This window comes from Mustela nivalis, assembly GCF_964662115.1.
Source record: "Mustela nivalis genome assembly, chromosome: 1".
NCBI classification, from domain to species: Eukaryota; Metazoa; Chordata; class Mammalia; order Carnivora; family Mustelidae; genus Mustela; species Mustela nivalis.
In genome coordinates this window covers 194777352-194804927 of record NC_139020.1, presented here as the reverse complement: position 1 = coordinate 194804927, position 27576 = coordinate 194777352, and the positions used below count along the sequence as shown (strand labels likewise).

The window sequence follows — 27576 nt, the reverse complement described above, 5'->3', positions numbered from 1 at the left end:
CTTTTTTTGTGATCATGATAAAGTTCACCTTTCAAAAATGCATATCGGGGGGTGCCTGGGTGGCTCAGTGGGCTGAAGCCTCTGCCTTCGGCTCGGGTCGTGGTCTCGGGGTCCTGGGATGGAGCCCCACTTTTGGGCTCTCTGCTCAGCGGGGAGCCTGCTTCCTCCTCTCTCTCTGCCTACTTGTGATCTGTCAAATAAATAAAATCTTAAAAAAAATGCATATCGGATTCTGTTATTTTTAGAATTCTAGTCATCAGTCACGACCCCGAAATAAATGCAAAGCATTGCATGACTGCCTTTTAGAGTAAAGCGCAGTATATGTTTATACCACCAGAGCAGGTCATCACTTCTACCAGGACTTTAAGAAAAAAGATGGCGGTGGCAGAGTAGGGGGTGCCGCGGCCAACTCCGAGCGCTGGCTCGCAAAGGGGAGGCCCGGGCAGGGCCGGCTCGGCGCCACGTGGGAGGCCCCGCCCTCTCGGGCCGCCCCGCCTCCAGAGCCGAGGCGCCTGCGCCAGTTCCCTCCGGCTGAGCTCGACCTCACGGAGCACGCGCGCTTCGCCGCATTCGGACTGGAGGATCCGTGCGCCCTGCGGCACTCTGATTGGTGGAGCCTTTCAGGCTCTGGGTCGGGGGCTCGGTGTTCTTTCAGTTCAGCACGCGCCAGGCTGTGGGTCAGGGCCGACGTAGCACGGTATCTAGGCGTCCGGGCTCGGCTCCAGTTCGGGGGTGGGAGGGCAGCTCCCGTGGCTCCCGGTTCTGCCGTACCCCTCTCCACGACCTGGGTCGGGCATGTTTTCCAGGGCCCAGGTGAAGCGGGTCCTGCAGCGGGTGCCCGGGAAGGATCGATTCGGCGTCTACAGGTTCTTGCCTTTTTTTTTTGTCCTGGGAGGAACGATGGAGTGGATCATGATTAAACTGCGTGTGGGCCAGGAGACCTTCTGTAAGTGGGGGTGCAGCAGGGTCCGTCTCATTTCAGGAAGGCAGGAGGCGGCTAGGGACCCCTTGTCCTGGGGGGGGGGGGGCGGTCTTAGGTTGCAGACCGCTTGTTCCATTCAGAGCGCTGAGCTGCTCTTACCGTGGTTAGAAGGGCAAGGACGCTTCCGTTCGCGGCCCGGGGTGACAAAGGCATGTCTGCGTCCAACCTTAAGACCTTCTCTGCACTTTCGGGGAGAGCACGTGACTTGACGCAGGACGCTCTGCTCTCAAGCCTGCCCCGCGTCCCTGCGGGCCGGTGACGTTGTTTGGTCCTAAGGAACAGACTTGCTGACAGCGCCGTGGAAGGGAGTGGGATCCTGAAGATTCAGGGAATCTCCTGCTAATTAGCCAGCCCTCTTCCGGATTCCTCAGTCCAAACCCTGGAAGGAGCTGCTCTGCCTGCCTAGCTACCACTGTCTTTGCCGGGCAAAGTCATTGGCACCGGCGTCCAGCACTGTGGAAAGAGTGCCGGGCGCTGCTTTGTGGAGCACTAGCTCTGGAAAGGCCAGTTCTTCTGGAAAGACTTTCCCACCCCCTAAGTCCTTTCTGCTTTGTCCCTCTCTAGAAACATGTGTCACTTATGAACTGCCAACCCTTATTTAAAAAAAAAAAAAATTCTTTAAAAAAAGATTTAAAAAAATAATCTCTATACTGAACATGGGGCTCAGACCCACAACCCTGTGATCCAGAGTTGCAGCTCCACTGACTGAGCCAGCCAGTGGAGCCAACCCTTCACTTTTTAAAGTTTGATTTATTTGACAAAGAGAGCACAAGCAGGGAGAAAGGCAGAGGGAGAAGCAGGCTCCCCACTGAGCAGGATCCAATGCAGGGCTGGGTCCCAGGAGTCTGGGATTATGACCTCAGCTGAAGGCAGATGCACTGAGCCACCCAGGGATTTCCCCCAACCCTTATTTTAAAAACAGTTACATTAGTGTTTCTAAAGATTAGTCCTTTTGTTTATCCATTCATGGTATTTAATGAGCACCCATGAGAGTATATAATGAACAAGGTAGAGAGTCCCCCACTCCACAAGAGTTCTAACGGCAGAGACCCATCATAACGTCAATTACTATTAAGTGTGATCAGTGCTGTGAGGGGAAGTGTGTGTGTGTGTGGGGGGGGCAATGGTGGTCTTGGGTGGGGCTACCTCAGTTGGATCAGATGGTGCAGGGAAGGCATCCAGGAGTTACCATGTCAGGTGGGGACTGCAGACTGACTGAGTAGGTCAGCCAGATGAGGGGAATGTTCGTGGAGTTGAAAGTGTCTCATGCTAGTGGTGAGAGCAAACACAGGGCCACGGTGTGGATATTTACTGTTTGAGGGACTGCAGGTGAGCAGAGTGAGGGATGAAGTGGTTAGAAATGTGCCTGGGCAGGGCCACAGGACTGGAGAACCAAGACTGTACCTAAAGGATTGAAGGGTTTTAAGCAGCAGTGGATTATCACAGGAGGAGAATGGCTTCTTGGGGAGAAGGGGCAAGAGTACTTGGGCTGTGTGGCTGTTCAGGTCTGAGACGGTAGCCTGGTTGGGTGGGGACAGACGGGATGCCAAGAAGTGAGTGGACTTGAGAGATATCTGGGAGGTGGTCCTGACAGGGCCTGGTAATTGAGTGGACTCCGGATGAGCAGGGTAGGCTTCCGGTAGGACAGCTGGTGTGCAGGGGGGATACTGGCAGGACAGTCCAGACTCTGTTTTGGACATGCTAAGGTGGAGATGGTTATACAGATTTGAAGCTCAGGAGGCACATCTGGGCCATGGATATGGGTTTGTGGGTCATTCGGAAGCAGATTGTGATGAAAGTCAGAGTCCAATCCCAACATTTTAAGGGTGATTGGCAATGGCTGGAGAGACAAATAGGGAAACCAGGAGGGTTTATCACAGAAGACAGGAGGTCCAGGTACTCCAACTAGGCGAATGGGAGGTCGGCCCTCCAGGAGAGACAAAGATGCTGGTCAGGAAAGGGGAGTGGAGAGAGGCTGCAGATAACTGGCTCTTGAGAAGGTAGGAGAGGTTGGGATCAGAGCAGGGTGATAGGAGTAGCCCTTGAAAGTTAGCTAGAAGTTAGTTCTCTATTGATGACTGATCTGTGTGAAGAAAGTTCATGGCCATCTGGGGGTGAGTGAGGGTGGGTCAGGGTCATGACTGAGGAAACAGGGTTGTTAGGCGGCACCACCGAGGGCCCAGTTATATGCATTAGTTAGCCCCACAGTGCAAAGCAAGCAGAGGGAGGGATGGGGGAGGGCAGCTGGATGAATCTGTAGTTCAGGTTTTGAAGGTGTGTCAAGAAGTTGATATTGCTAGGAGGGAATTGCCGCTGGTTTGAGCAGGAAGATAGAACAAGGTGGGGCTGAGGGGGTGTTCAGGGGCCAAGTGCCTGGGGAAGAACTTTAAATAGAGGTCCAAGGATAGAATGCCTAGAAAGGTAGTAGAGGAATCGGTCGGAGCAGGGTGAATTATTTGAGAGAGCCCTGCAAGTAGACGGCACAGGTTGACTGGAGAAGTCAAGCAGGCGAAGGGGACGAGCGCTTCATCCTCACGGTGGGTGGCGTTGCCTGGGAAGATAGCACAGGACAGGTCAAGGAGCCTGACCTAGATGTCCGCGTTTACAGTGATTGAAGGGGAGTAGAGAGCAGATGCCCTTGCAGAGAAGACTGTGGCAGATGGCAAAAGCCAAAAAGGAAGAGGGTGGAGAATCAGCAGTGTGGAAAAGCATAGCCGAGAACAAGGGACCTGACCTCCCCACTCTGAGTTCCTGGCGATGGGCAAGGGAGCTGCAGAGCCAAAGGGCAAGCAGCACCCTTGAGACACTTTAGTTAAGGATGATTTCGGAGAAAATAGACATTTTGGGGGGTGGGGTAGGGAAGGAAGTGAGGAAAGTCTTAAAACATTGCTAAGAGGTGTGCTAGGACACGAACCTGTCTTTGAAGACACGGACTCTCACCATGTTATTGATGTGCAGAACTGCATTTAACTTTTTATTTTTAAAGATTTTTTCAGAGAGAGAGAGAGAATGTGCACAAGCAGGGAGAATGGCAGGCAGAGGGAGAAGCAGGCTTGCTGTGGAGCAGGGAGCCCGATGCAGGGTTCAATCCCAGGACCCTGCGACCATGACCTGAGCGAAAGGCAGCCGCTTAACTGACCGAGGCACCCAGGCACACCCCCCTCCAAGTTTTGTTTTAAATGAAGTTTATTTTGGCCTTGAGTTAAAACAATGAGATTCAGAAAAAGCTGACAGACCTAGACTGTTCATTAAATTAGTCAGATCTAAGTACCTTTAATTCCTATTTCTTAAAAGTCTAAGTAAAATTTTTATTTGACACAGATGATGTCTACCGTAGAAAAGCCTCAGAACGACAGTATCAGAGGAGGATGGAAAATGCATCGGAGACTGAACTTCAGCCATCAATAAAGTGAATATGAAATTTCACTGCTGGTTTCAACTCCTTTGAAAATGTACCTTTTGGATCTCTTGTTCTTATTCAGAACTGCCTTGACAAAGAATTTTTATAGTTTTCCTGTCTGCTTCAATACTTCCTAAGTCACTTTTGGACAACACTTAACGGAAAAACTATTTCCTCGTGAAACACACCTGCCCAATGAATCTATTCTATGAAATATTTCTTAAAACAATTCATGGATCAAGCAGGATGCTTTTTTAGTACAGTCGGAATTGTTTGTGAGTCTTTTGTTCTAGGCAACACATTGATAACCTTACTTTTTTGCAGAATTCAGATTTCATCATGGACATAAAAGTAAACTCTCCATTCCAGGACTATTTAAACCAGGGTAATTTTGCAGATTACATTTCTGCCAGCTACCAATCTGTCACCATTTTGCGAGGCTGGTGGGAATTCCTGACCATACATTACTCAGGTCAGGTGCTCTTGTGAACAGAAATAACCCCTTCCTTTGTCCCACAAACATACAAGGGCTGCTGGAGCTCCAGGAAGACTCCAGAGGGGGGAGGCTTCACACTGTGTGTGTCTGTGATGAAGATGTGCTTTCATGAAGCTGTTGAAGGTAAAGACATTGCTTCTTCCCTAAGAAAGTGAACCTTCACACTGAAAAAGCAAAACCATAAAACCACCACAGACTTCAGCTAAGTCAGAGGCTTAGTCTACTGGGGAGAGATTTTGTAATTTGACCCAGAGTAAGTCTGGGTCAGCTGATAGCAAAAACGAAGGCTTTATCCATTTTTTTTTCCTTTTACTCCAAGCTTGGTAACTACATCCAACATCTATTTAATCAAGAACACATCTCTATATTAAAGAAGGCTAAGTTTCATAATGGTTTCTAACAATTGCTCATGAATATTACAGAAGCAGATGCTTAAGGCCACAGGGTAATCTCAGGTTAAAGATCTCTGCCACGAACCTACCTTCCCAAGCTTTTGTTTTTTTTTTTCTAATTTCAGTCCATTGATATTAGAACCAATTCAGTATAAATAGCAAGCCACTGACTACTCAGATCTCCTTCAAGCACTACCCATACCAGCTCAATCACTGCTCAGAGATGGCTTGCATGCGAAGACCAGTGATGATCCACAGCACCAGGGAGAGGGAGGTGTTTCTCCTGTGCACTTGTGTGCCTAGAGAGTTCCTGGTGAACCTAACCTCACAGGCATTTTAGTGGTTAGACTACAGCGTTAAGGAATTACATTGTGGTCACATTCTCCCAGTTAAACATGGCCTTATTCCATGCTTTTCCCCCATCCTGGTTTTAGTTTAGTACTGATATATACAGAGAATATGTAATGGACACACTGTTTACAAAGGGAAGTTGTAAATGCTAATAAAACCGTCGACTAACTTACATGTCTGTTGTGGGTTCCCTCCCTGGGCCACCTCCCTGTCTGCACCCCAGAGAAAATCACGAGCTACAAATGCATGTTTAACCTTCCTTAAAGAGTTTTCTTCTTTTTTTAAAAATCTGTATTAGCGTGCTGCTTTACTGAAGGACAACAACACTTTGTAGATAAGAAATGCTACTTCAAGGCAAGGAGACTGGCAAAGCACTTACTGCATTAAATTGAAGGTACTTTCGGAGCATATCAGTTTCGATGCTAGAGGGTAAAAACTAACCTCTGTTAACTGAGGTGAAAGCTTTTTAAATTCACCTTAAAACAAATTAACCCTCCTAGTACAGAATCTGACTCTGCCTGACTTAGTAGGCACAGGAACTACTTAGGGAACTTTAAAAACGGTTAGAGCAATGCTCTTACATGCAATTATAGGACTGCAGTGCCTCCTAGTGTAAACTATGTGGCAAAGCTTCTAATGACCCAGGTTTTAAAAACCGTACTTCTAGAATGACAAAAATTGAATTAGCATTTATTGCTTGAAATTTACTTCCACTATGGTGTTGGGTAAGGAAAGTGAACTTTTAGGGTGCCTGGGTGGCTCAGTGGGTTAAAGCCTCTGCCTTCAGCTTGGGTCACGATCTCGGGGTCCTGGAATTGAGTCCCGCATCTGGCTCTCTGCTCAGTGGGGAGTCTGCTCTCCCCCACCCCTGACCTGCCTGCCTCTCTGCCTACTTGTGATCTCTGTCAAATAAATAAAATCTTTAAAAAATTTTAAGGAAAGTGGGCTTTGGAGTGCTTCACTTTACCAGATAAACTGATAGGGAAAGTTAACTTAGGTACGCAGCAGATTCTCAATAAATGAGGGCTATCTTGATCCCTCTAATTATCCTATTCTGGAAGTCTTTTGGTGAGGGGGCAGCAAAGAATGGTTAACTGAGCGATAGCAAAGTGGTACTACAAAGCTCCTGGGAAGGGAGGGGACCCAGGGGGCTGCCCTCTATTCTGAAAGTCTTGCCTAAATCTCAGATGTATAATTTAAACACATTGATCTCTCTTCTCTTTTCGTATGTCTCAATTTTTCACACCAAGTTACTTCTCTGTAAAAAAGTGCACATTTGGGGCACCTGGGTGGCTCAGTGGGTTAAAGCCTCTGCCTTCGGCTCAGGTCATGGTCCCAGGGTCCTGGGATTGAGCACAGCATCCGGCTCTCTTAGCTGGGAGCCTGCTTCCCCTCTCTCTCTCTGCCTGCCTCTCTGCCTACTTGTGATCTCTGTCTGTCAAATAAATAAAATCTTAAAAAAAAAAAAAGTGCACATTTGGACCTTGGTGCTTTCCAAAGCAATTCTCTCCTAGAAAAGCAGTACAGTATCAGTTCACACTCTATACATGTGCACTGGATTGGGAATTTCTTGTCACATTTATGTGCAACCCACAAGGCATCAATGCCACATCTGTTCCGGGGACAGAAGCAGTCTATTATGTGTTCAGCTCTGAACTTTCATTTGGCTGATCTAGCACACTTCCAAACTGAAAAGGAACAGCAGTATTTGTTCGCTCAGTGTTCAGTGGGAATGTTTGACTATTCAATGATTATTCAAAATAAGCTCGTAAGCACAGATGGCAGTACAGCCCTAAACACTTAGGGGTACAGAGCCACAGGGATTTGCAAAGTGATATTAGAGGAAAACAGTTGGTTGATTTTACCAACACTTCTATTAAAAGTGTGGTCATATTTTTAAGAGCTTATAAGCATGTTAAAGACAACCTGGGCCACCCGTCTCTTCTGGCCACAGACACCTGACTGTTTGACAAAGGGCTTACAATGCTTTATGATACAAGACATGCTTTCCTTACCTTCCACCATCAATACTTCTCCAATTTTAACTTCAACCTGTATTTCTGCCCACGATGAGGACATGTTAGGAATTCCTTGACTGCCTGAGAGGCGTGGTGTGGGGCGTGTTGAGCTGCAGTGTGGCTGGCTGCATTCGGCCTGTGCTAATGCAGCCTGAGCCCTGAACCAGGGTCTGCTCACTCACTGACTTTGACCTCCACCTGAGGAGTTTTGTTCCCTTAAATTGGCAGCTATAACCCTGTCAGCACAGAATCAAGACTTGCAGGAATTAAGCCTGTTTGAACCTAACATCTGACACAGCTTTAACAGAACAACCAAACCTGGTTAATCCAAATCACTTTGCAAACTCCATTTTTATTTGGATTAAAAAGCTTTAAATGAACAAACATATGATACATACATGTTAAAGGACTAGTTACCACTTAAACCTCCTCTGATACAGAAATTAGAATAAACCAAGTTTTTAATTAGGTCTGCAAAATGTTCAAGCTCAGAAGTCAACAACACCAGTTTGAGATTTCACACAAGTGTCCTCTGTCAGTTCTTCCTCATAGGAAGACAAGGGTGGGTTCAAAATCAAAGCAGTTCAAAGGCCTTTTAAATCAGTTGGCTGACATACTATTTTAAACCTAGAGGTTTTCCTCCAAATAAACAAAATTCTTTTCCACATGAAGTTACATTTTGAAAATATTTAGGCCATTAAACTTTCTAAGCCATATCACTAGTTCCTAAAATTCATGGAGTGGGAGGGGAAAGATGTATATAGTTCACTTGTACTTTCTTAAGTCAGGACATTAAAAAAATTTTTTTTTGGCTTATCTTTTTTGGAAGATGGCTGACCTCAAATCTTATATCCTATATATTCACTGATACTCTCCAAGTTAATATACAGAAAGACATGATTCTAAAATAAATACATAGATTTTTTTTTTTTTTTAAACTTAATTAGGGCCTGCCTACTGGCCCCCTGGCCCGGCTCTGCACTGCCTTAGGGAAGCCCCTGGCTGGATCTATGGTTTCTACAGCACCTCTAGACACTGGGAAGGAGCCTGGAGGAGGAGTGCCCTGGCTTCTAATGCCCCACCTAGCCCACAGTGAAGAGTTTTTAGAGGCTTCCCAAAGAAGTCTCATCCAGACCTTAAAAAGGGAAATAAGATGGGTGCATGAAATAAATAAATAACTTAACCAAAATTAGATTTCAGGTTCTTTGGTGTAATTCAAGAATGTCTAGAAATAAAATAATCTGATTGTATTATACAGTCCATGATGACTCAATGGCCCAAATCACTAGGAAGTGAAGATTTCTTTCTCTGATTCAGTTTAACAATAAGGTACTGACATACTATTGCAATACATTTTTTAAAATTCAGAATTATTCAAAACACTTGATGCAAACTGAGACCCAGTGGTTGACTATAGGCAATGAGGTTACAAGGGCCTCCTGTATTTAAAGTATTTAGAATACAAGAGACTTGTTTCCATTCTACACACTTTTGTCCCCATGATTTTGTAAGAATGGCAATTAAATATCCAGGTATTGATTCATACCAGATTAAAAGAAAAAAGTATCCTGTGAGAGTCACTCTCTCAATTTACAAACAGCAAGGGAAGCTCCACCAAAACGGCAACAATCTTGTTACAAAAAAACAGGTTTCAAAAACCTCGAGGGGAATCCAGGTGTGGTGCTTTTCTACCTGTCAGCGAATCATATGCTGCCTCCAGATACTCATTCTAGGCTAATGTGAAAGAGAAAGGGTCAACCCCAAATGTTTGGGATCCATATTGGTCTTTTTAAGTGAGTATTTTCTTAGATTATAATTACTTTCTCCTGAAATACAAAAGCACAAGTTAAATTTAAAAAACATTTTAGAAAGCCTTAAGTTTCTGGTTGAGAATTACAACACTGAAACTTAGAAAGAAAAAAAAAAAAGCCACATCTGGTGAGGAAATAAAGATACGAAAACATACGTGCTTATGTAGACAATCTACCCTTTTTACAATTATGCTTCTGACAAAGCTCGTATCTGGTTATGCACTCCCTTCCCTATGTTAGGTTAGGTGTTAGGTTTAAAAAATAAATCACCTCTATGCACACCTCAATGCTTTTCAAGGCGAACTTAATGGTTTTCAATGTAAGAGATTTAAAATTTTAAATCATCTAGCAAGTATAGGCATAAATTGTGAATTCAATATAAATAGATCAAAAGTACCCTTAAACTTACCTGCCAAGACTAAAGATAATTCAGGGTTGTGCACGTGTTCTGCAAAACTAACTGACACCACAGATGACTAAGAGCACAAGAAACCATGCTCCCCCCTCCAGGGGTCCGGGAGATGCACCAGGGGCAGAAGGATGCACAGCACTGACTTCAGATTTCTGGAGCAAGTCTCTGAGTTAACAGAGCAAATGTGCCAGGTCTGCCAAACACCTGTAACCTAAAATAACTTCTCACTTCAACTATAAAAGACAGCTTCTGCTGAAGAGGCTTAAGATACTCAAGTACGTAAAGCAGACTCCAGTGCACTCCCCTCTGTAAGATGTAAACTAGGACCAACTTCACATTTCATTGTCAACTTAAACTAATCTGTAAACTCTCGTGCGTGTGTGTGTGTGTGTGTGTGTGTGTGTGTATTTTTTTCATTTTGTTTGTTCTTTTATAAAAAAAACAAAACCAAAAACCAAAAACCAAAACCCCAAGCCAAGATAAAACCTTTGATGGTTTCAGTTCCATGGCAACAAGTAAAAAGATAGAACTCCAAGTCTACATATACAACCAATTATGAAACTGGTTTTAAACGAAGGAAACATATGCAAAAAAATCTCTGTGTATTTGATAAAGTCAACTTAATATAACAAAAACAAATTGAAATAGCTTATTAAAAGTGTCCTTATATAAAAATGGCCTTGTGATGTACAGTAAAATGCAATAAAAATTATCATCCTTTGTTCCTCCCCCCACCCCCAGTAACTAAAATGGCTACTGTTCCACAAAACTCTTTATGCTTCTATAAAAGAAACGTAATTGATGTGATTAAAGGTTTTCTAGATTGTATGCTTGGCGAATGTTGAGGGTGTCTCGGAGCATCAAATCCCGAAGGCGCCAGAGGGCATCTGCCATGGTAGTGTGGGCCCCTTTACTTTTCAGCCAGTGAGAGGGGAGGCGGCTCTCCTGTTCTTTTGACAAATGGACATCGCGTCTTCGAGCTGAAAATTAAAATGCACACAAGAGGAAGAAAAGTAGGAATTTTAAGGTAACAATTTCCCCCTTAGACCTAAGGTCTGGTTATTTATTAAAGCATATAACACTTATTAAGTATTATGAATTTAACTCTGCAGGGTATTTCCAAGCAAATGTCTTCTCTATCATTTTATTAGGCATCTTTTTTTTAAAAAACTGCACACTTGGGTACGAGGCAACCTAGCTAAGGATGTCTTACTGCTTTATGGTTTGTATTTTAGAAATTCTCTAATTTATAATAATGACTTAACAAAAGAGCTGCACAGTGTAACATAATTCTCTATGAATGGGAACATCAGAGTTGCACAAACACCTAAAAGATCTAATCACTAGTATTGTGTTGCAGGAAGTCCTGATGATTAATCGTTTCTCCAGGGATGCCTGGGTGGTGCAGTCGTTTAAGCGTCTAACTCTTGGTTTTGACTCAGGTTATGAACTCAAGCCCCAGGTTGGGCTCTGTGCTCAGTCTGGAGTCTGTCTGAGACTTGCTCTCCCTCTCCCTCTGCCTCTCCTCACTGTTCTCTTTCTCAAGTAAATAGCTCTTTAAAAAATTAATAATTCTTCAGTGTTAACAAAAGTTCCTAAAAAGGAAAATGTGAGGAAAACGAAAACATACCTATTACTCTGAAAGAAATCAAATGATCAAACTGGTTTAGAATGAAGAATGAGAGACACCGGGATGGCTTAGTCGGCTAAGCATCCAACACTTGATTTTAGCTCAGGTCACGATCTCAAGGGTGACTGATCTCAGCAATGTGAGATCGAGCTGCACATCAGCCCCTGCACACAGCAGGGAGTCTGCTCTAGACTCTCTCCCTCTCCCTTTGCCCCTCCTCCTGCTCCCGCCCTCTGGCACTAAATAAATAAAGTCTTAAAAAAAAAAAAAGAAATGAAGAATGATGAATAGGAGCTTGTACCTTTCCTTCTAGAAACCAGCCAAGTTATTTAATTTAATTTGATTTAACTTTATGGGGGGGGGGCAGAGAGAGAAAGAAACTTAAAACAGGCTCACTGCCCACTATGAAGCCTCACTTAGGGTTTGAGCTCACAACCTGGAGATCATGACCTGAGCCAAAATTAAGAGTCAGCCACTTAAACTGACTGAGCCACCCAGAGCCCCAGGCAAGTTATTTTAGTATGTACTGAAAACACATTAAGTCTGCTGAACTGAATAAGTAACTCGATAGGTTAACTGAAACAGGTTAACCGGCTGAGCCACCCAGATGCCCTGAACCGAAGGAATTTTTAATTTACCCAAATGCATCTATACTAATACCCAAATGCCTAAAAAAGGATTGAAAAAATTCAGAATACACTTAAAAAGAGAGCAGTGATATTTATGACAAAACTCAGAAATACAGCAAAAGCCCCATTTTCAGTGTGTGCTGTCACTCTACAAAAAAGCTCCAAACCTTCTATTACAGAATTCATTTTACTCCTCTGAGAAAAGTGGTGTCTACCCTACAATATAATGCCAACAGCAGTGGGACTTCACAAAGGCTTGTTGAAGGACTCCTTACCTGCCAGGGTTTGGTCCCACTTGCTAATGCTGTTTGACTCAGCACTGAGGCCTTCGATGTATTTCAGGTAGGCCTCTGAGTGGAGAAGCCGCTGTGTCTTCGGTGGGGGAGCCACAAACATGGGCGTTGTCGGCTGCTGTATGACAGGGGGGCCAGCTGGATGTGGGCCAGGATATGGAGGTGGTGCCTGCTGCCCTGGAGGCCCCAAAACTCCTACCTGAAAGAACACAGAGCACACGGTGAGGGGAAAAAAAACACCTGGCATGTACTCTGAGAAATAGGGTAACTTGAATTCTGTCAAGTCCTAGAAAATCCAACTGAGAGTCTCACCTGTTGTCCATACGGACTTCCGCCTGGTGCTGGAGTCCCCACCATAGGGGCCACTCCTTGGTTCATCACACCTATAATTCAGAATGCAATGGCACAGTTAGAGGCTCTGGGTTGAGAGGACTACTGAAAAACTACTGATAAGAAATGATGCCATTTATAATGCAAACCTATGGATCTCTGCCTTTGAATTTTTTCGATAGGAACCCTCTGCACCCAAAATGGGATGCAGCATTCACAGAGAAAATTTCACGTTCTGTTGTTTTTTTAGGTACTTTAAGTATAATGCTAGTACAACCTGTCAGATGTGCATTAATTATTCATGGCTTAGAAATGCTTTGAACCTTGGATACAATTCTAACATTCCCCTAGGTCAGCTTAGTCGGACTAGGTCTCTATTTTCAAAGTAATTTTCTTCTGACGACACATTTTCCTGCAACTGAAGCCCGGGTTTCATTTTGGCAGTAATGGTTCTGCCATCGGGCTCAAGAGCAGGGACACAAGGGAAGAGGCTGTGCAAGGGCACAGTTTAGTGAGCCCCGTGGAGACGGGAGGCACATCCCTGCTGCCCTCTCACGGGCCCCAGCACCTCTGCTTCTAACAGGAGTCACTAATACTGGCGGACAGGGCACTTCCGTCTGGTGAGCGGCTCTGTGAAAAGGACCATCTGGAGGCAGATCAGCTTCGCTGCTGTCACTTCAGATGCAAAAATGACAAAGGGAAAGACACTTCATGGACCTACTATATTTGTACTCTGTACCTGGGAATAATTTTGTGAACTTCCCTTGATGATTCCTCACAAGCAATTTCTGTCCCGTAGGTACGAGCTGATAATGGTGAGATGTCCTAAATATACTGTCTGGGGCTGTTTCAATCTCGGGACCGTCCTGTCCATTCACTAAACAGATGCTGAAATAAGCAAGGGTCCCGATTCATTGAAAACTAATAAGCTATAGCCCAAACCCTGGTGTGCTGCTGTTTAAACTTTAAACAAGTCCTGCCAGCTACAAAGAAGGATCAAAAGGAGCTCACTTCATATGCTAGTTTCTCTGGATTCTAAAATGTTGCTATTTTGGCCGGGCAGAACCAGTCCACTATTCTAAGACAAAGAACTGCTAAAGACCACTTCCAGGAAGGATTAGATATTTGTTAGAGAGGAAGTAATACATAAAAATAAGCCTCTGTTTACAAAGCAGGGATTTTTATAAGTACCCAGAAGTTTACTTGGATCACCACAGCAGGATCCTCATGCTCATCTGTGACTGGTTTAAGAGGTTGTGGTGGGTAAGCTGCTAGTCCAGCAACATACTAACAACCCCTGTGCACCACTGTCCCCCAGACACTCACCCTCCTCACATCCCATAACGCAGGGGGCCTCCCTGAGCTGCCTTTTTCTAGTTTTGCAGGGCACAAACAACTCAGCAATTCCCTCTACTTCTTGTCTACAAATGTCATGCAAGGGGGTACCAGTGAGAATGTGGGCTAAGTCACCAGGAAATCCTTAAGGCCTCCTCTCCTCAAAGCCTGAGCAGATACGTGTGTGCGCTTGTGCGAGCACACTTCCCTGCTTCCTGTTTACAGAGGCCATGCAAGGGGGAAGTTAGTGAGAATGTGGACTGAATCACCAGAGCTCCCTGAGTCCGCTCCTTAAAGCCTAAGCTGATGGGTACGTGTGTGTGTGTGTGTGTGTGTGTTTGTATGTGCGCACGTGCGCACGTGCGGGCACTAAGAGGGGTTCTTCCTGTCTCTCCGACTAAAATCAAGTGTATGTGTGCTGCCTCCATTGCAGTTAGGAACCTGAAGCACATAAAAGGGACACAGTGTGCCCAATACCCACCAAAAAGTTATCTGCTACTTAAAGGGTACTGGCCTTAGATGTGGCTCCCAGTGAGTAACACATGCACCTGGAAGTCAAGTCCAACCTGGTCTGAGTCAGTCAGATACCCAATGCCAAGGTGAGAGGGCACAGAATGAAGGCCAAGTCTACAGGTCATATGGGTATACCCATTTTATAACTGACTTGTGCTGCAAGAGTGACTCACACACGGGCCACCATTTCTATAGGAAGCACCCAGTCCCATAAACGTTTCCTCCTCAGTATATCTGGATCAAACCTGTGTGTGGAGTTCTGGCCACTCTCTAAACAACAGTCACAGGAGTGTGGCTAGAGGCTCTAGGCCAAGCCCCCAGGTTCACTCGCCCTGCACACTGCTGGGTGACCCTCTAGAACTCCGAACTCCGTATAACCCACTACTGGTGTAAGCAAATCTAACATTCTACATTTTGTCATCTGGGCCAGGCTGTAAGTGGATATTCTGGATAATGACCAAATGTTATTCTAAGTTATCTTCAGGTCACATTCCCTCCAACTAGATTATAGCTAAAGCCCAGCTCTTTTGCATACGATGGAAATTAATATGAATATGGGAGCCTGTGATTTTCCTTTCACAGTATTTCAACTTACTAATTATAAAGTAAACCTCTAGTTCTTCCTGAACTCCATTTATGTATTTCCACATGGAATAAATTCTGAGATTCTGTGACAGCTACATCAGTGTCTGCAGTCAGTAGGGTGGGGTGCTGGTGCTCTTTAAAATGTTACATCATACTTCTTAGGGGACTCACAGACAGAAAATGTGTTGGTTGCAAATTTGTTCCCTCCCTCCTTTTTGTTCCTGGAATGACTGACTGAAGGATTTCTTCATCATCACTGATGACTCTCCAATCCCCTTAGAAGGGCTGTTTGAGAAACAGGAGATGAAGAAGGATTCTATACAGAAGACAATCCTTCAGTAAGAATTGAACCTTCCTTCAGAGGAAGAATTGCACTCAGGACCAAAAGTGCTTTCATATGTGACTTGGAACTAGCAATTTGGGAAACTTCATTCACTGATAATGAGGGCGTGGCCTTCTAGGCTGTATTTGGCATTCTGAGCACATGTCAAATTGTCTGAGTGGTGTGCGAGCATGCCTTCTGCCCCATGGTCTGCTTAGTCTGGTCTCTGCCATGTGTCCTGCGCCGCCGCTAGGCAGTCAGCTGCCTGAGGGCACAGGTGCTGAGCTGCCTGCTTAATACACAGGACAGGCCCTGCTGCTGGCAGCCCTGGGCTTCTCAGTGAGGAAAGGGCTGGCCACAGTGGGCAGCAGCTACCTCCTGGAACAACTGGCTGACGGAGGAAAAAAGAGAATATGAAGATGAGATTAATGAGTGAATGACGATGAAGTTCTTACCCGGTGGTGGGATGCCCGGGAGGCCGGGCACACCTGGCGGAAGATGGTGGGGTGGAGGCCCCCCAGGGTGAAGTGGCTGCATGCTGCCCATGCTAACAAGGCCATCAACTGGGCCCTGCAAAGGTGGAAGGCCTGGCGGATAGCCACCCATCATGCCTTGAAGGACACAACAAATTTCAGACATGCATCATTAACATGCAACATGAGCTAAGTAATACCAACCCCCCCCCACATGCACTACCAATGAATAAAGCGCCCTTAGTACTGCATGATATAACGGCAATTAGTGCAATTATTTTGTTGCAATAATGAACAAAATAAAAAGTTACAAATATGAAATCCAACATCTGTGGATGAATTAGTACTTAGTATATTATTATTTGTAGTTATCTTCCCTGGGATAAATACGCTGCATGTTTTCGGTTAAATAATAATAAAGAGGAGTTCCAGTAACAGCCTTCCCAAGGTCATGATTATTGCAAGCTGTTCAAACAGAGTGACCAGTTCTGCGACTGCGATTCTAATTGATCAGTAGAAACCCCATCATTGCACTCTGCCCACACTCATATGCCTGTCATGGGTATACATGAGGGGAAACTGGAATGGAAGGAGATGAGGCGCACAGCCCTGATCACAAAGCATGGTTCTCCAGCTGGGGGCGGGGTAGGTGGGGTCGAAAGTTTTTCAAGGCTTCCCCCTCCCTTCTAGCCCCACTACTACTGGTAAAAACGGATCATGCTCAGCCTTGAGCTGGGGAACAGAGAAGAGCCATTACAATGGATGATGTTTCATCTTTAGATCTCAAAACAGGTAAAATAAAGATAAAACCTAAACCCTCCCAAGCCAAACTAAGCCCAGGTCACTTGGTAGCGGGCACGCAGACCTCAGAAGGAATGGCTGGAGAATCAGGCTCTGCTGGCATGAGAAAATGCAATTGTTACTTCTGTGTCCGAATTCACATAAAGCCCTCATGTAAACCTTCAGTTAACAGGGAACATTTTAAATGAGGTACAGAACTTCTGTGAACAGAGGTTTTTATTCCTTTATTTTCAAAGTGCATCCTCACAACACAAAATAGTTTCTCCTGGCTAGGGAAGAGTTTCAAGAAACAAGTATTTTTGGCAAAAGGAGTGAAAGGAAGAAAATAATTTCAAAATGTCAAAAACTCACCTAGCAAAAGACCTTTAAAGCCACAGGACATTTTTTTTTAAGCAAGAAAAACAACTTGACTCTTCTAGGATTTGAAATGATCACAATAAACAGAACATAAGACTACCCCCAAAATGCAATCACCTTTGGTCACAGCTTCTTGCACAAAGGGAGGCTTGAGGGACTGGAGCCAAAGCTCGTTTTTATAAAATACTCTTTGTAGAGGGACCCTGGGAAACAGTGGAAAACTCCACATTCTAAGGATTTTACTCTTTGACTTTCCCTCAAGAACTGTTTGAAAGGTATTTGTTTATAAAAGTTTATTTAGTCTTTTGAAGCTGTAAAATTACTGAAAATTCTGAGATTGCTTCAGCCTGCTTCATGAGTCCTATCTAAGCTGACTGAAAAACTTACACAAACCAGTAAAGCGAATTTTAAATAATACTTCTATACATGAAACAGGATTATGGGTTTCATTTTTTTAAAATGAGAGTTCAGAGAGTAAAAACTACTTTTGTACAGACACACATCTTAAACATAGGAAATCAAAGCTACCAAACGGCCTCTTAACCACGCTACCAGAGACAGCTTTTAGGGACAAGTAGGTGGGAGTTTAAGAATGTCGGGAGGCTTTGCTTTCAATTACAAAAGCCCATCTGAACGCAGCCTTCACGGGCTGTGGTTGAAGAAATTATTAAGAACTGAAAGACATGACACTTGTCTTCATTAAACTGTACTTTGGCACTTATTATCCCAGTCACATGTGTTCAAATGAGCTTTAATGCTTGTAAGCAAAGCTGGTTTCAGACAGCAACAAGGCTACGACTTGGGCCCTAAGCAATCTGTAAACCCATGAAAAATCACCCTCTCAGCTGCGAAGTTCCTGCTGTGGACCAAAGACTATTGCCTGTCAAGACTGCTTGCTTACCCTTCACTCCCATGGCCCGGAATCTGGGCAACACATGCTTAATAATGGAGCAGGGTCTTTCTAGAAGGGGTCCCACCCTCCTCACCCATCAGAGCGCTGTGATGTTATTCCCCAACAGGGAGCTAAAATGCTGCAGCTGCTGTGTTTTAATGTTTTTAGCTGTTTGAATTCATTTTGGTAATGTGTCCCCGGGCTTTTTAGTCAAGGGCACAGTGCTACAAGATCACGTATCAAACAGAACAAAACAGAATGTCAAGGAGGGAATTCTAACTTTCAAAGTCCCCATGTTCAAGGCCTGATTTATAAAACCCTCTGGAACCCCATTAACCAAAATGGGCCATGGAATAGAGCAGGCGATTATGAGATTTGTTAGATCAACGTCAGTTACACTGAAAGTACTGAAAAGCCATGATTCAGATGTGCTCTGGCGAGTGCAACTGCTGAGCTCAGCGACAGTGCATGTGAGAACTTGCCATCACAAAAGGTAGGAGCGACAATGGAAAAGTTATCCTATGCTACTCTTCCTTAAAAAGCAAATACAAAAAAGCAAAAACAAAAACAGCATCCCAATGAGCCTGCCTTGAACAACACTGTCTGGACTCCCTGCGAAGAAAAGAGGTCAGACCGCTTGCTTAAGAAGACACTCAGGTGGTTTGAATGGATCTCACCAGGCTTAGGGAGATCACAAAGGAGGGACCCGAGAAGCAGTCTGCACTGGAGACAGGTCGGACAAGGATATTCAATTCAAGAATAGCCAAATTTGCTATGGCCACCAGAACCAGAGACAACACACACAAGCAAACCACATTCATCATTTTCTTTTCTTTTTTTAAAAATATGTGACTGGGATACTAACAGAAAATGCAGTTTAATGTAATTAAATAGAAAAGCATTACAGAGTGGGCACAATGAATTGAATAAGGACTTTGTATTCCACTTAGCAGTCATGCACATTAGTGACCAAGAAAGGATTTACAATTCATTGTCAAAAATCCTTTTAAATGGCCAGTCTCTTAAGGATGGCTGCAGCAGAACAAGGCAAACTGAATACTGGAATGAGAGGGGAGAATCGACATCACCTGAATGCTAGTTTTGTGTTTTCTCTTGCGAGTCCCTCCAGAACGGAATTCAGGGTCTGTTTATGCTTCCTGCTCTAGCGCTCTACATCAAGAGCAGTCTAGGGTGGGATATGTCGCCAGACCATGCCCACAGCCAGGCTAGAGCTGCTCCCTACCAATCCCCAGGGCTGGGCCCAGGGCCCATTTCTGGGGCAGAGGGGAGGCATTGCCCATATGGGATAGGCGATATAAGGACGACATGGACGACTTCAAACTTTGACTCTGCCATGAGAAAAGCCTAAAGACTGTGGCCTACTCCTCATTGGAGAAAAAAAAAAATGAAGGAATTTCTTAAAAGTGGAAAAAAATGGTCTTAGCTCCTGTTTTTACCTGCAACAGGTGTCAACTGCTGATTGAGCATCCCCATTGGTGTTGGTGGTGGCACCACCCCCATGAGAGCCCCCACAGGGGTGCCTGCTCGGGGAGAAGCACTCGGCTGCTGTTGCTGTGCTGCTCGCTCTCTCTCCTGCTGCTCAGCAACTTTAGCTGCCCGCTCTGTAAAGGCATTTCAGATTTTCAATTCTGTTTTTAACCCAGGAATTCAAAATACCATCCATTGCATTCAACAGGACTAGTAAAAACACAGGCAACAGTTCTGTCTCAACGGAAGGAACAGTAGATGACTAGTCTCAACACAGGAGGAGTCGGGCCGATTTCACTTGGTAACCTAGAGTCCAGCTTTCCTATCCCATCTTGAGAACTGGTCTGCAAAGATTTCAAGAATGTTAAGACTGCAACACACATTCAGAAAGCACAGGTTTTATTTAAACACGTCAGCAGCGAAACCAACGTGGTTAATCTCACAAGGCACCCTGAAGATGAGAAGAGCTGCCATTATTCTAGTATTAATAGCATTACAAATTATTCATAATTTCAACATGAAGCAATTCCATGGCCCATTATAATTTTTGGCACAATTGTTACTTACACTACTTTCCTGATTCCTTGCACCCAATTTTACTATGATTTGAGGACTCTTGTCATTGGTGTCATGGGGTTTAGCAGCTGAAGAAGATTAACTCTGTAAGGGAAAAGTAGCTTACTGCCTCCTCCACAAGGTTTTAGGGAAAATAAACACTACTTTCTACATCCTAATTAAGCCAAGAGGTCATGTTTAATAAACCCCAAGGGAAAAATACTCCAGGCTACAGTCATTCAAAGCAGGGAATATGTATACACATATGAAGCAATGGACATGTACTGCCAGAACCAGGTTTCCTGAAGCTGAGCAGTTCAATAGTGACCATAAATTATCCTAAATCAGCAAAAGTTCCAAGAATTCACTCTTATTTCATCCAAAATGCAAGAGGAGCATTTGCTTGTGCCAGTTCTGGGCTGTGGAACACACCTTGCTATGTCTCTTACGCCTTTGAGCTGTTCTGTCCTGTACCTCCATAGCCAGTAGTCCCCAACAATCACATTCCCAGTCTTTTTAGGAGTTAACAGCCTGGACCCTTTCTAGAAAACTCTAGAAATGTGTATTCCCCACACACCCACAATACAGGGCTTATACTGCTTCACTATTCATATAAAGGAAAGCCTCCTTACTCCTCACAGGGCAAACTGAGGCTGGGAGACAGGTAGTGACTTGTCCAAGGCTACAGAGAGAACCAGCAACATGTGGTCGTGACTCAATAGCACATTCCACTGCCACACATTAACCCTCCAACATGGAACTCAAAAGATACTGTTGGCTGATCGAAGGAGTGGAAAATAGCTTGAGATCCCATGGCTTTAAAGAGAATCAAGAAGCAACAGCTCCAGTCCTCTGTTAGTGTATAAGAATGTGAAAGTCAAGCAAGTCAAAGCTTCCCAGGCTACGACAGAGTTGCCAGATAGGCAAGTCATCACTCACTAACACTGTCCCAGTTTACAGATCCTCTGTACAATGAGCGTGAGGGGAAAAGGCCAACTGAACAACCCATGTCCTTGTGCGAGCAGTAAAAAAAAACACTGAATGACCTAGACCCCCACATCAAACTCTAGTATTTTCATTACACAAATGACAGTAAAATGGGAGAGCAAAAAAAAAAGTTGAAAAAAGAAAAATTCGGATTTGTGTATCAGATATAGGACTGGCTACCTATTGGCTCTTTCCAGGAAGTGCCCAAGGGGCTATGTTGGAAAAGAAAATTGTTAAATGAAGCCAGCCAAACTCCAAACTCTGGGTTTTGAATTCAAAACCAAATTGGGTTTTGGTCACAACAACAAAAGTTCAGATTTTGTTTTAGACAGACACTGCTGAATTATACACAACTCATCTCACTCGGTTTTCCCTGAATTTCAGACTCCCTTTGGATATGGGAGACTTTCCTAGAAGCCATCATTTCTCACTCTCTTCAGCCCTGCTCCAGTGTTTTTACTTTTACACTACATCCAGACACATCTGTCTTTCTTGTTCACATTCTAAATAACCAGCCAGAGAGTATGGGCTTCATTTGACTTAGACGGGGCTTTACACCCAAGCGAGCTTCATTTCCAACGCTCCTCCAGTGGAGTGATATCTTTGGTCGTAACTATCATTAAGGTCAGAAATATCAAAGCTCTATAAACTTGGACATTCTCCCCCCGCCCCCAAAGTCTGAGGTTCTTATGGAACTGACTAGGGTTTCTTAAAGAGAATTCTGCAAATTATTTGTTCTTTATGATATTAGAAGGTATTATATGAATACTTGGTCAAGTTTCAGAAAATGCCAGGTGAAAAAAAACAGGTGTTTACTGTAGGTCTTAAAGACTTTAATGTGGGAATATGCACTGTGAGTTTCCAAGAGTGAATGTCTGGAGTACTTCTCAAACTGGTTTTGCCACAAAGGTTTTTCTGGCTAACATCTTGCAGGATTAGGATTCTGCAGAAAATCTTTGGGGAAGCCTGTCAGATAATTTTATAATTATCAATTGATATAAATGAAAGGAATAAAATCTTAAAAAAAATTGTTTTTGGAAACACCATAAACTTTAATAAAGGAGGCAGCCCTAATTAATTTCTTTATGTTTCCTAGAAAATAATGGATTTAGCCAAGAAGAGATATGGTTGACCACAGTGGTGAAACACTGAGAGATAGCTCTAAACTGGCAAAATGAACCATCACATACAATACCAAATGGAAAAATATAGCTCCAAAGGCAAGAGTACTGCCTAAGCTAATGTTCATTACTCATTTATTAAAGGTATGCCTGACATTAAAAAACAAAAACAAAAAACAAACCCAAAATCTCAAGTACTTGTCCCTAAAGGCTAAGAACCACCAAATCCTTAAATGATAGCTCATGGCCCCAAATGATTTAATTATAGAGTAAAAGGAAAATGAAGGCGATTGAGCTTTATCAGAGACTTCAAGTGCCTTAAAAGTAGCTACGAATGCAGACATAGTACAGGCCAGGACTGGCCTAGGAAACCAAGCGCTTTCAGCCAAGCCTCAGCCTGGAGTTTAAACGTGTGGCTTATCAAGAGCCATAATAAATCCTAATTTTGAAAGCCCCCTTTCAGATGAATTTTAACCAAAATTCTAATTTAATATACTAATTTAATATCTAATTTAATAATTTAATATAATTGTACAAATCATTCCCCAGCTCAACACATGTGTGCTTACAGGACTCAATGAAAGAAGAAAATCATGCAAATTTTAATAGCAAAATATTTGTTTGAGAAATTTTTCGGGAAAAAGAAACAAAACAAAACAAAACAAAACAACACCCCACCAGGATCAAAGGCCAAGTCCGGGTCAGTGCTTGCTCGGTCAGGACAAGGCTGGCATTTAAACTGCTGGATGGGAGCCATTTCAGACAGTCCCCAACACAAAGTTCATGTGCAAGTGGTAAGAACAAGAGAGTAAAACCTATCTATGCACGTGCATTCCTGAAAACACCCCCTTGCTTAGAAAACTGAGATAGTTGCGCCTAGTTTCTATTTACCTTCATATTCTGCTTTCTTGGCTGTCTCAAGGTTTCTCCATTCTGTCCCCACCAGTCGGCTGAGCTCCCCAAAAGAGTAGTCTGGGTGCTGGGCCTTAATCACAGCTCTCATCTCACTGCTGAACAGGATGTAGCCACTCATGTTGATTTTCCGTTTGGAGCCTTCCTTCTTTGCACTGCCTTTGGCAGACTTTGGGGTAGACTGTAAGACAGAAAGCTCTTATAGCGCATCAGAACATCGCATTTGATTAACTGCTCAAGGTTTCTGGAAGCCAGGAACATGTGATTCAATAGTTACTGTTCTGTAGACATGTTTAACTTAGAGCTGGCCATTTCCTTGGTCTAAAAAGTTCTTCCTTGCCGCTTACCATATAACAAATAAATGAAAGTTTCACTGAATTCCATGACTGTAATTTGTAATGATGACCTCACAATTATGTCTTGGGAAAATTCTGAATGAGGAAAAAATACGAATAGGGATCACCTCCACCCAGATGAGGGTCTATAGGAGAGAGGAAAGATACGAGCAGTAAAAGCTAGGGTAACAGGGCGATGCCACTCTTCATTGCTCTCCTTTAACACAAGGCAGGGAGAGCATTCTAACTTAATGTGGCTTTAAAAATAGTTATCTATGCACATTTTAAAAAGACAAGAAATGAAAAATTTTTCCTAGTGGCATCAAGAAAGAAAAAAAATCAGTTCCTTCCTGCAGAATTGCAGGCTGAAGCTCACATATGTGGGGGCTAGGTGTCTCCTTCCTTTGGCTTGAGCGTGCTATGAACCAAAGCTGAGCCTAAGACAAGTAACAGGAACTTGTCACCATCACCTGTGGGGGTGTGTAGGGCATGAGATCCAGTTCACTGGCCAGGGGGGTCTGAAGTTGAGGTAGAGAAGGAGGCTCAATGACTTCACTATCCTCTTCTCCCATCTCTTCAATATCATCATCTCCACCTTCTAACTCAGCAAATTTAGCTTCTAGCAACTGGATCTTCTTTTCCAACAAAGGTGAGGGCTCTTTCTGAGGAACAATTGGTTTTCTAAAAGAAGTGAAATAAAAAATAATAAATAAATAAAATCCCCAAACACCATTCCAGGATTCATCAGAAAGCAACACTTTGGTTTAAGATTTAGAAGACTTCCTGGGGCATCTGGGTGGCTCAGTTGGTTAAGTGTCTGACTCTTGGTTTCAGCTCAGTTCATGCTCCTGGGAGTCATGGGATTGAGCCCTGAAGCTGGGCTTTGCACTCGGTGCAACAGGGCTTTGCACTCAGTGCAGTCTGCTTGTCCCTCTCCTTCTGCTCCTCCCCGCGCTCTCTCTCTCTCTCATAGGTAAATAACAAAATTAAAAAAAAAAAAATTTTCTGCAATCTGCAATGTATACTCTAAATCAGCAAATGAAAGAACTTAAATGTGTATTTATAAAAGTCACATGTACTCATGGATGTTTGTATTTTAAAGGGTAGCGCTGAATACCCACAGAAGTACTGGGTCCAAAGTTGGGATCTAGTTGCCCATATAATACAGTGAAAAGAATTTTCATACTGTGGAACTAGGCAATCTTTTAACAGGCTATAAACCAGATTCAAGGACGCTGCCTCCATATTACAATTACTGGAGTCCATGTCAAGGGCAGTTACCACATCTCAGCAGATTAGGATGATTTTCCTTTAATTTTTAGCTGAATTAACAGCTGTTCTAGTTTAAGACCTAAGAAAAATAAAAAACCACTATGGTCTAAACGATTTTGATATCAGTTTTCCTTTTAAGAGCTAAAGTGCTCTTTTCTCTTTTGTTTTTCAAACTTTACCTGAAGTAATAAATCTCATCATCTACCACTTTAGCAGAGAGTGAAAACCTCTTCAGTCCCTTGAATTTCTTCATCTGTTTGTCACTCTCGTTGTAGCGGCTCTCACAAAGCAGAATGTCATTTTCTGGTATTTCAGTTGGTCTGCAGGAGAGGAAGTCCTTGAATGACAACACAGCACATTTTCCTGAAAGAAAGATTTGAGGGAAATTAAAGGAGTGAACTGTGGCTATAGCTAACAATTTTTTTTTTTTTAAGATTTTATTTATTTATTTGACAGACAGAGATCACAAGTAGGCAGAGAGGCAGGCAGAGAGAGAGAGAGAGAGAGGGAAGCAGGCTTCCTGCGGAGCAGGGAGCCCGATGCAGGGCTCGATCCCAGGACCCCGAGATCATGACCCGAGCCGAAGGCAGCAGCCCAAACCACTGAGCCACCCAGGCGCCCCTATAGCTAACAATTATTTTAAAATTTTTATTATTTTTGAATGAATACATTCACATGATTCAAAAGTCAGATATAAAAGGGATACACAGGTGTAAGGATAAGTGTGCAAATCAACAGATTAAAAGTCTAGATATGAATCCATACAACTGGATTTTTACAAGCAATGGGCTATTGACAAGGGTGCCAAGACAATTTAAGGTGGGGAGAAAGAGTCTTTTTAACACACAGTTTTGGGACAAGTGAATTTCCATATGCAAAAGAATGGAGTTGGACTCCTACTTCATACCATATACAAAAATGTAACTCAAAATGGATCAAAGACCCAAATGTAAGAGCTGTAACTATAAAACCCTTAGAAGAAAACATAGGTATGAATCGTTATGACGTTCTATTAAGCAATGGTTTCACAGATGTGACATCCAAAATGTAAGCACTCAAATAAACTGGACTTCATCAAAATGAAAAACTTCTGTGCTTCAAAGCCCACGCTCAAGAAAGTGAAATGGCAACCCACAGAAGAAGTATGTGTAAATCATATTTCTGGTAAAAACGTCTGGCATCCAGAACATACAAAGAACTCCTATAGCTCAACAATAACCAAACAACCCAATTATAAAACAGGCAAAGGATCTGAATAGACATTTCCCCAAAGAAGATATACAAACGGACAATATGCACATCAAAAAAAGCTCAACATCATTAATCATTAGGGAAATGCAAATTGAAACTACAATGAGATACCAGTTGATACGCATTAGAATGGCTATTACATTACAAAAATAAACCAGAAATGGGGCACCTGGGTGGCTCTGTTGCTAGGCGTCTGCCTTTGGCTCAGGTCATGATCCCAGGGTCCTAGGATCAAGCCCCACATTGGGCTCCCTGCTCAATAGAGGCCTGCTTCTCCCTCTCCCTCTCACTCTCCCAGCTTGTATTCCCTCTCACTGTCTCTCTCTCTCTCTCTCTCTCTCTCTGTCAAATAAATAAATAAATAAATCTTAAAAAAAAAAAAAATAAGTGTGGGCAAAGATGTGGAGAAATTGGAACCTTTGTACATTGCTGGTGGGAATGTAAAATAGTGTAATTGCTATGGAAAACAGCTTGGCAGTTTCTCGAAAAGTTAAACAGAGGGGCGCCTGGGTGGCTCAGTGGGTTAAAGCCTCTGCCTTTGGCTCAGGTCATGATCCCAGGGTCCTGGGATCGAGCCCTGCATTGGGCTCTCTGCTCAGGAAGGAGCCTGCTTCCTCCCCCCTCTCTGCCTGCCTATCTGCCTACTTGTGATCTCTGTCAAATAAATAAATAAAATCTTAAAAAAAAAAGTTAAACAGATTGCTATATAATCTAGAAATTATATCTCTAGGTAAATATCCAAAAAGCTGAAAATAACAACTCAATTAGACACTTGTATACCAATGTTCACAGCAGCATTACTCACAACTGTCAAAAGGTGAAAACCACCCAAATGGCCATCAACAGATGAATGAACAAAATGTTATATATACATATAATGCAATATTACTCAGCTTTAAAAGGGAATAAAATTCTGATACATGCTATACCCTGGATGAACCTTGAGAAGATAATGCTAAGGTGAAATAAGCCAGACACAAAAGGACAACTATCACATGATTTCACTTACATGAGCTACCTAGAATAGGCAAAATTCATAGAGACAGAAAGCGGAACAGGTATTACCAGGAGCTGGGAGAAATGGGTAGTTACTGCTTGCTGGGCACAGAAGTTTCTGTCTGAAAGATAAAAATTCTAGAATTGAACAGTGGTGATGGTTGCATAATATCGTCAAGAGACTTAGAATCACTGAACTGTACACTTAAAAATCGTTAAAATTCAAGGTCTAGCAAGATAGTGGAGGAGTAGGAGATCTAAATTTCATCTGGCCCCAGGAATTCAACTAGACAGTTACCAAAGCATTCCAAACACCTACAAACTCAACAGGAAATAGAAGAGCAGCAACTCTATGAACAGAAAAGTCACCGCTCTCTGGGAGGCAGGACGTGACAAGTGAATCTGAGGTGATAAAAGGAAAGAGAGACTATGGCGCGAGGTGAGGGGGAGCCTCTGTCAGCTGGCTCTCAGCAAGTGAGAGAGTTGCGGAGCATAAAATCAGAACTTTCATAAGTCTGCTCCACTGAGGGATGTCACTCCCAGTGGCCAGGTTGGGGTAGAGCCCTCGCTGGAACAGTGTGGTCTCAGGTCCTGCGCGGTCACAGGAAGATCGGGGATGTCTGTGGCAGAGCTGCCA

The 27576-nt window shown here is 43.5% G+C and overlaps 2 protein-coding genes across 51 annotated transcripts in view; one reads left to right on the top strand and one right to left on the bottom strand.

Moving 5' to 3' along the window:
• The first annotated feature begins 724 nt into the window (after positions 1-724).
• On the top strand, positions 725-4408 carry UQCC5 (ubiquinol-cytochrome c reductase complex assembly factor 5). Its single transcript, XM_082701543.1, has 2 exons — positions 725-946; positions 4304-4408. The coding sequence occupies exons 1-2, from the start codon at positions 796-798 to the stop codon at positions 4393-4395; spliced, it is 243 nt and encodes an 80-aa protein (XP_082557669.1). The 5' UTR covers positions 725-795; the 3' UTR covers positions 4396-4408.
• Positions 4409-7971: 3563 nt separating this feature from the next.
• Positions 7972-27576, bottom strand: part of PBRM1 (polybromo 1) — a 128294-nt gene continuing 108689 nt past the window's right edge. For 22 of the 50 annotated variants that reach the window (XM_082701028.1, XM_082701034.1, XM_082701029.1 and 19 more), the window contains 8 exons: positions 24872-25055; positions 23891-24101; positions 23065-23266; positions 19480-19644; positions 15955-16110; positions 12727-12797; positions 12397-12613; positions 7972-10842 (listed from right to left, as the gene is read on the bottom strand). In XM_082701028.1, the coding sequence (XP_082557154.1) occupies positions 10670-10842; positions 12397-12613; positions 12727-12797; positions 15955-16110; positions 19480-19644; positions 23065-23266; positions 23891-24101; positions 24872-25055 (1379 nt within the window). In that variant the 3' untranslated portion in view covers positions 7972-10669. The remainder of the gene's footprint in view (positions 10843-12396; positions 12614-12726; positions 12798-15954; positions 16111-19479; positions 19645-23064; positions 23267-23890; positions 24102-24871; positions 25056-27576) is intronic. The other 28 variants (XM_082701052.1, XM_082701057.1, XM_082701053.1 and 25 more) reach the window with 3 other exon arrangements.